Here is a 12,523-nt window from a genome sequence, read left to right on the forward strand (position 1 = left end):
TGGTCGCCCGCTGATCCCGCTGGCAGTGTTTATTCTCGTTAGCTGAGGCGTCAGAGTTCCTCTCTTGTACGCCAGCCCCGCCCTCTCTCTGCAAGAGATTCCGGGCTGCACTCGCGCTCCTCTGCCATGCCTTCGCTCCCCTGGAGTAAGTCGAATCGCTCGCACTCGTCTGTCGAAACCTCGTCCGGCCACCCGTCTCCAGTGCCTTCGGGGCCTGGGTCTAGTAAGTGAGCGCCTGGCCGCCCGGTGCATCTTGCGGCTGACACGCGAAGCACTCGCCGTCAACGAGACGGGCGCGAGATACCCACCCTCGGAGCAGCTTGCGCAACAGCAGCAGCCTGCGCAGATCCCAGCGGGCGTTCCCCAACCGCCGCAGTTTCGGCAGCAACAGCAGCCGTTCCCGCAGCGCGCAACGAGCCATCGCCATTCCTCGGGCATTGCGCTCGACCAGCAGACGCTCCAGCAGCTACAGGGCGGTCCGCAGCCTACCCAGGGCTACGACCAGCAGCCCCGCAGAGGTTCCTACCAGCCGCAGTCCTCATACACGCCCGAGCCTAAGAAGCAAGGCCTCCGCAGCCGCCTCGGGCTTACAAGCCACAAAGACGAGGACCGCTCCAAGTCAAGCAAGGTTGGCCGGCGACAATCGGTGCGCAAGAGCGACCCGCGCGAGCTCGAATTCCGGCAGCGCGAGGAGGAGCACCGCCTGCGGGCTGCGCAGTGGAACCAGCGGCACGGGCAGCACGGCGGGTCCAGCTCGCATCTCGCGCCCTCGGACGAGCACGACGAGGACGACCTCGACCCATTCCTGCAACAGGAGGACGAGCAGCCCCGAGTGCCGCCGAAAGACGCGCAATTCCAGCATCCGCAGCAGTACTCGCCCAACCCGCACCAGGAGCAATATAATCGGCCCCCACTCGCTAGAGTGAGCACGGAGGGAAGTTATCACGCCCAAGGCGGGGTAGACCACTACAGCCCCGAACACCAGGGTCTGCAACCACAACAACACCCGCCCTCGTACCAGAACTACCAGCAGCCCCCTGGCCAGCGCCCCTCTAATCCAAACGACTACCAAGCCTACCCGCCCCCGCAGAACGCACCCAGCCCGCTCGTCGGCGGCGCACAAGTGCCTCCTCCGCCGCAGCAGACCTACTACCAGTACCAAGCCCAGCAGGCCGCGCAGCTCGCGCAGCAGCAATCGCCGCAGGGACCGCCAGAGCCGCAGGTGCAGAACCCTCGCTACTCGCAGCAATCGCAGCCTTCCCCACAACAGCCTCAGCCGCACCAGGGCCAAGACTTCCAGCAGGTGCAGCACGGTCGCTCGCCGTCGCAAGCACAGGGCGAGCCCAACGCCCCTCCGCCCTCGCAAACAGTCCCCCAGATTGTGCAGGGTGGTCAGCCGATTGACGGCCAACACTCGCAGCAGCTCCGCCCCCCGTCATCGCACGCGTCGCTTGCCCCGCCGTCGCCCCTCCAATCACAGCCTCCCACTTTCCAGGCTTACGACCAGCAGGGACAGCCGTCCCCATCCACTGATCTTCACTCGCAGAGCGTAACGCCGCCGCAGCAAGACAACATGGCTCCGGCGAACAGCGGCCAGCGCAATACCTTGAGGAAGGTCAACGATGGTGGCCAGCAACAGGCTCCGCCCTCGAGGGAGAGCTCTCTCCTCCAGCAGAGCTCAACACAAGGTCAGGCTCAAGGACAACCGCCTGTATCGCCGGGCATTCAGACTTTTGGCGCTAACGTCGTGCCAACAGCATCGCAGGGGCAGCCATACAGGGGAGAGAAGGGCCAGACCTCGCAAAGTGGAGAGATGGGACGGGCCACACCACCGCCGCGCACTACGACAGACATGTCGGACGACGAGATAGCTCAATTGGTCAAAGAACACGACGTTTTGCGTAAGCCTCCCAATTTGACGTACACCACGTAATTCTGACCCATCGCAGGTGAAAAATACCAAAAAGTAAAGCGATACTTCTTCGAGCAGCAAACCCAAGTGCACCAACTTCAGAACACCCTCGCGAACCAACGTCTCTCCTTGTCACGCACGTCATGGGATGACAGCGAATATGGCACTCGGTTCAACAGGCTTGATGGTTTGATAGCCCAGCTTTCCTTCGCAATTCGCAAGGATTGGAAGGCGATACCACCCTGGCTGCAGCCTGTCGTGAACAAGACTGCCGTAGAAACTGGCAAACAGGAGATGACTGCGGTCGGACGTGCTTTCATCTCGCAATGGCTGGTCGAAAACATATTCGACAAGTACTTTCATCCTGATCTAGAGACGGGGCTCTCGACACAGCTGAAAACCATTCAACTCAATATACGGAAATATGCTGCAACCTGCCACACCACTGAAGACGAAGATGCTTTGAATGCGAAGGTTATCAACTGGCGGCTGGCAACCCTAGAAGGATTGGCCGATCAATTGAAAGCTGCCCAATCAGGACCGAATCGAGCAACATTGACCGAAACACTCAACGAGAAGCTCATCGCTTCTATACAGATGTATCTCAACGACCCTGCGCCACCTGACCTAAATGGAGGAGTTCCTATGATTGTGGAGCTAGCCATAAGTGTCGCACAGCATCTTCCATTGGAAAGCAGAGAGGTCCAGATTGATTACTTCTACCCTGGACAAGCCCTCGTGTCCGAATTCATGAAGATGGAGTCTGGCATTCCTGCTTTGACAGACCCTATTCGAGAAATCGACGAAACGGATCGTGCTTCTTTGCGAAGTGTCGCTTCTAAGTTGGATGACAACGCATCAATTGGCGAGCCCGAACAGTCAAGCCAGCAGCCTAGTAAGGAGCCAGCAGACAAGAAACGCAGCATGTTCGGATTCGGTGGGTCAAAGAAGCCATCCCAGAATCAAGCTACACTGGGTAAGTCGCTGGGTCACCAGCCTAATCCAAGCCAGCAAAGTCTGTCGCAGTCCACCAAAGACGACGCTCCTCAACCGAGGGTTCGCTTGTCCGTTGGAGTAGCGGTGCAAATTCGCGGCAAGAGCATTTTAATTAAGGCCCCAGTGTACAGCACCTGAGTCTAGTGGCATGAGCTATGGTCATGTATTGAACGCATTTCAGCGAGTCTTAGAACGCACGATTGGATATGAAACTCTCCTTGATTTACTTCACTTCCCACGTGCGCTTTGCTTAGGGTATATTCTTAGAACGTCGGAGGCTTGACGATGGATGGTTCTGAATGTATGTAAACCGCCCCTCTATGGCGGCGAAAAGAGCTCAAGAGTGGATACCCTTGGAGTTGATAAAAATACCAACCCCCTGCCGTTGCTCCAATCGAGCTTTGCAACGTATGCGCCTCGTGCACTACATTCGATCAAGGAAAGGAGTGGAGTTATCATCATGATACATACATACTACTCGTACATTGAATCCACGACTCTCTCTTTGGCTCGGTCGAATGCTGCTGTGCTTGAAGGGCCTCGGAAGGGTCTCGGAAGTGGGCGGCGCTCTCCGTATCTGATTGGCTATATGTCCGGCTTTTTGTTTACCCTCGTCAACACTCGACCACCAGAGCATTGCATATCCACCTGGAGCCATGGAGACTGCAGACGTCTCTCCACAGTACAAAGGTAAGAAAATCCCTCGCTCACCATCGAGACCACGCTCACAACTATAGCGACCTCACTCTCGGCTCCATCACCAACCGCATCCCACATCGCGTGCCTCACCGGCGCCCGCCTGCAGATCCGCTCCCTCGCTACCTTCGAGCTCGTTCGCAATATACCCCTCCCCCAATCACATGATGTGCGCCGGTCGCAGATAGCATGGTCTCCGCCGTCCGTATCCCCGAGCGGCGCTGCCACGCCGCCTCGACGCTCCTCTGTGCTTCCACAGCGATCGCACCGCATCCTCGTAGCGGACGATGATACTACACGCGTCTTCGATTTACGAGATGACAAATGGAACGCTATCATCAGCAACGGGTCTGGCGGCATGGGTAAGAATGTGACTGTGGAGTTTGGGCGAGACGAGGACGAAGTACTGGTCTGGAGTGACTTTGCGAGCCGGGTCATGGTGTGGTGCCTGAAGACCGGACGCACGGTAGATATTCGAGATCCGAAGTTCAGTGGGAAAGATAGTAGAGGATGGGGGTATAGGCCATGTAGCGAAGAGAAGGGTGTCAGCGGTAGAGGGAGCGTGCTCGCGCTGTTGTGCCGTAGCCCGGGCGTGGACATGCTCATGCTTCTTGCACCTAAGACGTATGATGTGATAAAGAGGGTGGAGCTGGCGACGCAGGATGCACAAGGGGTACGGTGGAGCTCTGATGGGAGATGGCTTGCGGTTTGGGACGCGGCAAGTGTTGGATACAATTTGTGCATATACACGGCGGATGGACATCTTTACCGTACCATATCGCGCGAGATTCCGGATGAACTGAGCGAATGGGGAATCGAAGGCCTGGGGATCAAGACATTAGAGTGGGTTCCTGGGAATGATTGGCTGGCCGTTGGTGGGTGGGATCGTCGAGTGCGGATACTGTCCACGAAGACGTTCTCTCCGGTTGTGTATCTGGATCATACGGCACAGATATGTGTTCCACGCGCATCGGTATACACGGAGCAAGTTGACGCACGAGGGTTCAGGAGTTTCGAACTTGCTCAGCAACCTGTTACACCGCCGAAGGCGCCTGTGGAGAAGAACGACACCGGACTTATGAAGCAGGGCATCAGTACCATGGCCTTCAACAAAGACGGCACACTTTGCGCAACGCGAGACGACTCCACACCGACAACAGTGTGGATATGGGATTTACGCAGTCTTCAACCGATGACGATTCTCATACTACACTCCCCTATTAAGGCGCTGCAATGGCACCCACACTATCCGTCACATCTCCTCATTCAGTCCGTGCACGATTCACCCACGCTGTACCTCAACACTGCACAGCCTCTTTCTGGCTCAACATCCTCTTCCGACTTGACGACTGTTCCACCAACTATCCTCTCACTCGCAGATAACATGACCAAACCTGCCGGGTCCGCACCGGTGAGATGGACTACAAGATGGCTCAATACAGAGCCAGATAGGAAGCCCGCGATGGTAGTCGGGCACCAGCAAGGCTACATCCTCGTCTGGCCCGAGGGCAAAGACCAAATCCTGCGATTCGAGGGGCAAGACGACGACGAGAGCGACGACAGTTTGTACGACATACTGACGGGACGAACGCCCGTGCCTCCGCTGCGGGACAGTGCGCGGAGGATTAGCCACGGTAGCGAAGACGCGGGAGAGGATGTATACGACATCGGGGCGCAGTCTGTGCAAGGCCTTGACAGCACGAGCAGCTTTGACGATACGTTTCGGGAGAAGAGAGAAGCGAGGAGTCGGGGGAGGAGCGTGTTTGATGAGAGTGGGCTGGATGAGATGTTCTGAGGGTTTCCTTTAGGGAAAGGGAATAGGAAGGCGTTGTGGTGTTGCTGGGATACCCATTTGTCTGATCGCGGCTTCACAGTCATGATATCCACCATTGTATTCGAGGTCATAATGTTCACATTCCAAGCATTAAGCGTGACATCCAGTCCCAAATCCATATCCATATCCATATCCATATTCATACAACATCATGTTCCCCTCACCCCACAACTAAACTATTTTTTCTCATCATCCTGGAACCCCCACCGCCCTGTCTGATCCAGGCCCAGCGGATTCTGGCCATTCTGCTCCTTGCCGCCCAGACTCTCCTTCTTGCTGTAGCTGTCCACGTTGTTGCCGCCGAGTACCTCAGACCGCTCTTCCTTCTCGCCCAGAAGCGGGCCCAGGACGCCGCGTGTGCTGCCGCCGAGGGCTTTGCCGAGGGGACCGGTGATGCCTTTTTCGAGAGGCGCGCCGATGGGGCGGAGGCCGGTTTCGAGGGCCTTGCCTGAGGGGCGTTAGTAGGAAAGAGGAGGCATGGGTGGAGGCACACACCAATAGGGTCGCCGATGGGCGCGAGAAGGCCTCCTGAGCCTTTGCTCCCTTCCTCTTCCTCGTCCTTGTTCGTCGTGGGGACGTGCTGTGTTTCTTCGTTGTTCGACATGTTGATGGCGGTGGTATAGAGCAGATGAAGCTGGATGTGGTTGGAAGCAGGATTTGAGTCGGGAACTGCAAGTGCCAATGCGGGCAGTCTGTCTCTAGAATCCTTATGTACAGCTAGACAGGCCACATGTGAATTCCAGGCTCCGGCTCTAGTGACGTCAGACGGTCGCCCTCGTGTCACGGGTCACGTCGACGGGAGAGCATCACGATGGACGACGGCGCCAGCTCCGCTCTAACGCTGTCAGGTATAGCCGACGTTGCATGCACTGGTGCGCCGTGCGCCTCTCGCGCGTGTCACTGGAACTGCACCTGCATGCACTTGCACGCTTCGGGTGTGCTCCACCTGGGCCTGTGGTGCTTGCCGTCTTGTTTCCGCCGGCACTTCGCAGAGCGATGCAGATACTTCACAGTTTTGCACGCCGTACAACGGCGACGAAAGCGACGAAACGACACGGGTAGCCGACGCTGAAACCGGGGCGGGGCGGTACCGCATCGCACAGGGAACAGGATAGGATGCGATGCGAGAACTCGCAGTGTGCACACACCCGGCGTCGAGAAACTTTGAACATCCCGCCTCGCCTGCGCCGTATTCCTAGCGCCTACATCGCCGAGGCCGCATCCTGAGCTCCTCTGCGATCTTCTCTTGCGACGACCATGTCTACGCCCGGCAGCTATGCATCGCCAGGCTCTGCAGCCTCGCCGACGAGCAGTGTCGCGAGCTCGGCGCCGTCGCCCTACGTTGCCGTCGACGGCAGCGACCTCACGTGAGCACCGCCTATCCCATCTGCCTCGTGAGGAGCGTTCGAGCTGAAGGACTGGCAGCTTTCCAAGCGAATGTCCCGAGAACGGGAAGGTAATCTTTCCGACGAGAGACATGTACAGCACTATCACGGGCGCGCGGTACTATTCTCGCATTCACGCCCAACTGCCGTTCCAGCTGTGGCCTATGCTTATCGACATAATCAGCTTCTAGTATGTCTTTTTTCTCTATTCGTACTGCATCATCATGCCCACCTATCACGTCGATAGCAACGTCAACATGCATATTGCATTTCCCAAGTATACCATGCTAACCCGCTAGCCCCGGCTTGTCGGACACCTTCCTCACAGCACACCGCAACATCATATTGATATATGACATGGACCTATCTGCACATGAGAGACACTACCAGACTGTACTACAAATGCTGCAGAGTCAAAAGATAGGCTGGGACGTCAATCGGTGCGTGTATGCGAGAGCGACGCCGGGAGAGGTGGGGTTCGCGTTTGCAAGAGGAGGGGGCAGGAGAACGCCGGGGTTGATGATGGTGGACATAGGGAGAGGTGGGGGTTGAAGAAGAGACTTAGATGTCGGTCCAAAGGAATTAAATTGGGGGAGGACCGGTTCGCGAGAGCTCATGCATGGGCGCGATAGCGCACAGAGAGCGCGACGGTCGACGACAAGCATTGCTGGCAAGAGCGCGGAGAAAGAGTAGCGCGATGGCCTACTGGGAAAGGTACTATACGAATGCAAGAGCTGGAATAAGCTGAAATGTGAGAGGAGAGGGTATTCTGGTCGCCTGGTCTGATAATTTTATGGTTTATCCCGCCCTGAGGACTAAATCTTGCATCTGCTCACCAATTTATGCCAGAGTGTCAATCAATCAGATATCGGCACACAAAAGAGTCAAATCACAGCTTTTGTATGTGCCTATCACTTCGCGTAGCGCTCTCGCCGCCCTCCACGTACATCATTCACCTCGCTAGCCCACACCCACCCACCCACCAAAATAACCCCGTTCAAACTTTCCAGCTATATATATTTTAAGAACACTCTTCAGGTCATCTTCGGTCATACGGCTGCAGAGGCCTGCCTTCACCGGCCCGCCCTCAACACCTAGCGCCACCGATCCCGAACCGCGAGGCGGGGTCGGATGGTGTTGAGTCAACTGCACCCTTACTTGGCATACCTGCGGTAAGCCACCCTCTTCCCCTGTCTTCTGGGAAGTTGTAAGATATTCCAAACACTAAGCTGAGCCGTCGGTCCGTGTGACGGTATCACTGCGATGCGCCAGCGCCAGTGCCAAAGGCAGAGCGAGGTGGGAGGTATATGATAAGCTGTATGACCGGAGATCTTTTTTTTTTGGTGGGTGAGTAAGAAGGTGGTAGTTCAGTGGTAAGGAGCTATGCAGCTGTGGGCGGTGAAGAGGACTGGGAATGCATCGATGAATGCACAGCCAAGGCAACTCACAGGTTGGTCTAGATGGAGAGTGCCACAGACGCTGAAGCCTTTATGAGCAGTACGACTTGCGAACTCGTAGCTTGGTGGGGGACCTCGCGCAGGTCATTGTTGTGGCTGCCTTCGGTCTTTTTGTCTGAGACAGCGCGTTTGTTTGTTCCTCACTTCACTGACTAAATTCAATTGCCTAACTACACCCGGCGTCTTTGTCCAGCGCATTTCAACTACTTTGTTTGCACACAGCCTTCCATTTCTTTTCCCCAGTCAACTTTACAATGCGGCACCGCGCGTATATACCTTTCGCATGCGCGCTCGCCCACGTACCCTAGAACCAGCACAGAAAGAACACTGACTACACTCCAAATCCAAACCCACAACATGCCCACAAACTACAACACCGGCTACTGGAACCCGGAATGGGACCCCATCGGCAAACCCGAACCCCGCGACACCACCTTCACCCTCACCGTCTATACTCCCCCACGCCCACCCCCAAAGTACCTCCCCGCCTTCCTCACGCGCGAACCCCTCGACACAAAGCCTTTCCACGTCATCCGCGCCAAGAGCCCGACACCAGACTACACACACTTTGAGCGCCGCGATCTTTCCGACATGCCAACCAAGATTGTCAAAACCAAGGCGTATCGGGTCCCTGCGGCGCTGCGATGTAAGCATCTGCGTGAGTCTACGGTGTGCAATGAGGGGTGCTATGTGTTGGAGAAGGGGGGAAAGGAGGTGAGGAGGTTCAGGTGTCTTCGGGAGGAGTGTGAGGGACATGTGTATTGTGGGAATGTTAAGGAGGATGACGAGGGGGTGAAGTGTTTTGGGAAGAAGGGAGAGAGGCTGGTGTGTATTGAGGGGTTGCCTTGATATCGGAGTGAAGGGGTAAGCGTATTCGCTGTACTTGGGCGTTCCCATGCACCTAAACTACCCATCACTATTTCACCTCACCGTGTCACTTACTCTACGAAACCCTATCAGCTCTTCAGTGAAATTAACATGCGCCATCGAAAATGTTTTTCGTTGAAGCCAGAGCAGCAAGCACAACAACCATGCTTACCTTGTGCGCACCAGCGCGTGAGCCAGCGTTGCGAATACTCGTTCTCCATTCCGAAGCTCGTCCAGGCACAAAGGTGAAGAAAGAATGGTTGACGACGAATCGCCATAAATACCAGGATAATTGGTCGTGTGGCTGCAGCCATGAAAGCTCAGCTGCCAGGCTGAACCAATGAAGCCGAATCATTCGTATAATCAAGCGATTCAGCCCTCATGCACCGCAGCATTTAATTTGTCCATGTGCCTCTTCAGCCTTGGTGAATCAGTCCTTCCAAGTCCCTTCCCAAAGTGAAGTCGACTTCGTCTTCGTCCATTAGTTATGGTTTTTCTTCTATGCGGAATAGCCTATCACATCGTCAGGACGACCGCAATACCGCTTACATTCAGCATAAACCAGACAAGTACACTGCCAACAAACAACCAAACTGTCCTTCAGCATGAGTTCGCGCAATCCTGGGTGGGCGCCTCACCTGTGCGGTCGACATGGGAAATCCTATATGCTTGTCTTGCAGCGCTCGTCACGTCTTTTTCCTCTTTTGTTCAGCTTAATCCACCCGCGTACCAAGAGAGGTGGCAGTCTGTATTTCTCCGCAAGGCAAAGTGGGTCATTATAACAATCTTGATACCCGAGGCCGCGGTCTTGATGGCCTGGCTACAGTGGAGGTGCGCTGTGACACTACAGAAAAGCTTGGTACCAGACCGCCATTCACGACGAAAAAACAGTATGTGAGACTCGGGCCGGGAAGATGTGTCGATCTAATGTTCTAGCTCGCTCACGGTCAGCGATTTTCTCTCTTACTTATCCATATTTATCTGGGATGTCGAACATACTCTATATTTAGCATAGAGTGGTCGTCTGGACGACCGACATGCACAATACCATCGACCGCATGACCCTGACACCAGTCGCCATCCGCACACTGGCAGAGCTCGGAGTCTTCGTCGATGTACATACGACGCAGATTACTGATCTACAGCGTGTCGATGTGCTCGGTCGCACGGTCGCTGTCTGGCAGCTTACGTGGCTACTCATCACTGTCCTCGGCCGCCGGGTACAGAACCTTCCTATCTCGCTATTGGAACTTAACACGGCTGTCAATGTGGCATTTGCCATGTGCTTACCACTGATGTGGTGGCGTAATCCGAACAACATTTCTCACCCCCTGACGGTGCTGGAAGACAAGCCCAGCCGAAGCATCGTGGCTATGATGCTTATGGCTACAAGCATGACAAAAAACATAGTATTTGAGCTGGGACATGAATCAGTGGACCCTCGCGGTATGATCGAGCTCGATTATCTCTGTCTCGCAGGTGACGATTCCCCTCTGTCAAACGAACTCGTCCAAAAAACAGCCGATCCCGTTATTGCCTCAGTATATTCTCCGGTCTTCGGTGTAAGTCCAATTTCAGTCGATCAATGGGATCCTCATCTTCTGTTTGCGCCATGTCGCAAGTTGTTCACGAGCGGGGCACAAATCGCACTCTCTGCAAAAGATTTGCGCAGATGGTCGATGGCATCCCTAGCGCTCCGAAGCCCTACTCGTGTTGGTATAACACTTCCCACACAGGGTAGCAACGTCCAAGAGACAGCAGGTCGCTTCCGTCATTGTCTCGTTGATCGCGCTCGAAATCTCGAGTTCGACTCTCACTATCGCGACAATGTCGACGGAAGGGTTTTCGTTTATATGGCCGTGGTGCTTGTCTTGCATGGAGCTTTGCATCTTACAGCGTGGAACTGGGTCTTTCCTACTCCCACCGAAAAGCTCTTCTGGCGCGTCTCCTGTTTTGGCTTGATTGGAGGTTTCGTTATCGTTGTTCCTGTAGGCAGATTCACCGAGTACATTTATGGGCGTGGACTTGCGTGGCAGACAGAGAAAACTGGGTTCTTGAATCAAGGTGTAGTAGTACTTCTCCGGATCATACGCCAGATTACTCGTATAAGTGCAGTGCTTTTGGGAGGTTTCCTGGCAGCTTGTAGCATCTACCTGTTCTTAGCAAGTTTCCTTGCGCTGAGGAGGAGTCCAAGTGGAGTTTATGCGAGGTTGGAATGGTCATCGTATCTTCCGGTTCTGAGCTGAGGGCATGGGAATGAGACGAATGGTCATGACTATACAGAGTGATCCGATGCAGAGCTATCAAGTGTTGCGGTTCTTCGTGCCCCTTTTCTGATAATGGAAAATTCTCAGGTCTACGCTATGTCGTCAACTTGCGCATATCGCAATTGCCCCTGAATCATCGCGTGGTTCACGTCAAGTCGGTTTGCAAACCCCAGAAACTTCTCGAACACCTCAGGAAGCCGCAGCCGCCTCTTTCACCATGAAACATAACTTCGGCGTCTTCTTCCCGCTGAATTGTTCTCCAACATCAAACACCATCTTTTCAATCTCGCACTTTAATCCACACTTCTCATACAATGGTCGTCCAGCATCCGTACTCTCAATAATGGCACCAACACCCTTCTCTTCCGCAGCCTTCAGTCCCGCATTCACCAGCGCAGCACCAGCACCGAGCCGCCTATACTCCGGATGCACAGCTAGAAGCTCAAGAACTAGGGCACAGGCGATGTTAGCTTCCAAGCCCAGTTTGCTGGTCGTAAATTCCGCCACTCACCATAAACTCCCTTCCCCTCCGCTCCCACTACCGCCGCTGTCCTTGGCTTAACATACTCCCTCCATAGCGCCCTCATCCACTCCCTAGCCCCATCCTCAGGCCAGTACTTGCTCACCCCCTCCTCGCCCTCCGCCTCATCCAGCGTCTGCGGTGGCTTCTCAGTCATGTACGTCCAGATCCCTATCCCGATGACAACTTCCCCGCCGTCTTCCGACGCAGCCACAGCTCTCAGGAATTGGGAGTTTGGCGCGCTGTGCTTCCATGCTAGGAGACGCTCGGCGCCGGAGGCTTGGCCGGCGGGCGTGGTGTGTGCGAGGAAGTAGGCGTTGATAAAGGGTGCGTCCGTACCAAAGGAGAGGGACATCATGCGGAAAGTTTCGGGGATATCACGGTCTGAGAGGGGAGCGATTTGAACGTCGGTGGATGGCGCCATTGTTCTTGAGTATGCATATGTCGTTGTGGTGAGGTTGGCTAAGTTGGGAATTTGTGATCGCGAGTTTCGGAAAAGGAAGTCACAATCCTAGGCTGCGAAAATACCAAAATATGGTCTAATTTGTGTACGCATATATACGATTGGTGACTCGATTAATCAGTCATT

At 55.1% G+C, this 12,523-nt stretch overlaps 8 protein-coding genes across 8 annotated transcripts; 6 read left to right on the plus strand and 2 right to left on the minus strand.

Moving 5' to 3' along the window:
* Positions 1-126: 126 nt before the first annotated feature.
* Positions 127-3,046, plus strand: CC84DRAFT_1219396 (uncharacterized protein; the record flags this gene model as incomplete). The annotated part of the gene is made up of 3 exons (XM_018183076.1): positions 127-223; positions 273-1,901; positions 1,950-3,046. 3 exons carry the CDS (start codon positions 127-129, stop codon positions 3,044-3,046), a joined length of 2,823 nt encoding a protein of 940 aa, XP_018034554.1.
* Positions 3,047-3,564: 518 nt separating this feature from the next.
* CC84DRAFT_1219397 (uncharacterized protein) lies at positions 3,565-5,399 on the plus strand (the record flags this gene model as incomplete). Its single annotated transcript, XM_018183077.1, has 2 exons — positions 3,565-3,598; positions 3,646-5,399. The coding sequence occupies 2 exons, from the start codon at positions 3,565-3,567 to the stop codon at positions 5,397-5,399; spliced, it is 1,788 nt and encodes a 595-aa protein (XP_018034555.1).
* Positions 5,400-5,614: 215 nt separating this feature from the next.
* On the minus strand, positions 5,615-6,380 carry CC84DRAFT_1150174 (uncharacterized protein; the record flags this gene model as incomplete). The annotated part of the gene is made up of 2 exons (XM_018176694.1): positions 5,934-6,380; positions 5,615-5,886 (listed from the first exon to the last, which is right to left on the minus strand). Exons 1-2 carry the CDS (start codon positions 6,040-6,042, stop codon positions 5,615-5,617), a joined length of 381 nt encoding a protein of 126 aa, XP_018034556.1. The 5' UTR covers positions 6,043-6,380.
* CC84DRAFT_1261176 (uncharacterized protein) lies at positions 6,369-7,718 on the plus strand. The gene is made up of 3 exons (XM_018185042.1): positions 6,369-6,805; positions 6,864-7,013; positions 7,123-7,718. The coding sequence occupies exons 1-3, from the start codon at positions 6,696-6,698 to the stop codon at positions 7,373-7,375; spliced, it is 513 nt and encodes a 170-aa protein (XP_018034557.1). The 5' UTR covers positions 6,369-6,695; the 3' UTR covers positions 7,376-7,718.
* A 919-nt stretch (positions 7,719-8,637) lies between these two features.
* Positions 8,638-9,269, plus strand: CC84DRAFT_1207357 (uncharacterized protein; the record flags this gene model as incomplete). Its single annotated transcript, XM_018182095.1, has 1 exon — positions 8,638-9,269. The coding sequence occupies one exon, from the start codon at positions 8,638-8,640 to the stop codon at positions 9,127-9,129; it is 492 nt and encodes a 163-aa protein (XP_018034558.1). The 3' UTR covers positions 9,130-9,269.
* Positions 9,270-9,733: 464 nt separating this feature from the next.
* CC84DRAFT_1053526 (uncharacterized protein) lies at positions 9,734-9,997 on the plus strand (the record flags this gene model as incomplete). The annotated part of the gene is made up of 1 exon (XM_018173506.1): positions 9,734-9,997. A coding segment is annotated over one exon (264 nt), but the record flags the coding sequence as incomplete, so codon positions are not given.
* Positions 9,838-11,401, plus strand: CC84DRAFT_1261178 (uncharacterized protein). The gene has a single exon (XM_018185043.1). It carries the CDS (start codon positions 10,185-10,187, stop codon positions 11,391-11,393), a length of 1,209 nt encoding a protein of 402 aa, XP_018034560.1. The 5' UTR covers positions 9,838-10,184; the 3' UTR covers positions 11,394-11,401.
* A 137-nt stretch (positions 11,402-11,538) lies between these two features.
* Positions 11,539-12,469, minus strand: CC84DRAFT_1207359 (uncharacterized protein). The gene is made up of 2 exons (XM_018182096.1): positions 11,926-12,469; positions 11,539-11,848 (listed from the first exon to the last, which is right to left on the minus strand). Exons 1-2 carry the CDS (start codon positions 12,356-12,358, stop codon positions 11,604-11,606), a joined length of 678 nt encoding a protein of 225 aa, XP_018034561.1. The 5' UTR covers positions 12,359-12,469; the 3' UTR covers positions 11,539-11,603.
* Positions 12,470-12,523: the final 54 nt, after the last annotated feature.

The sequence above is a fragment of the Paraphaeosphaeria sporulosa genome (genome assembly GCF_001642045.1).
Source record: "Paraphaeosphaeria sporulosa strain AP3s5-JAC2a unplaced genomic scaffold CC84scaffold_7, whole genome shotgun sequence".
Lineage (NCBI taxonomy): Eukaryota > Fungi > Ascomycota > Dothideomycetes > Pleosporales > Didymosphaeriaceae > Paraphaeosphaeria > Paraphaeosphaeria sporulosa.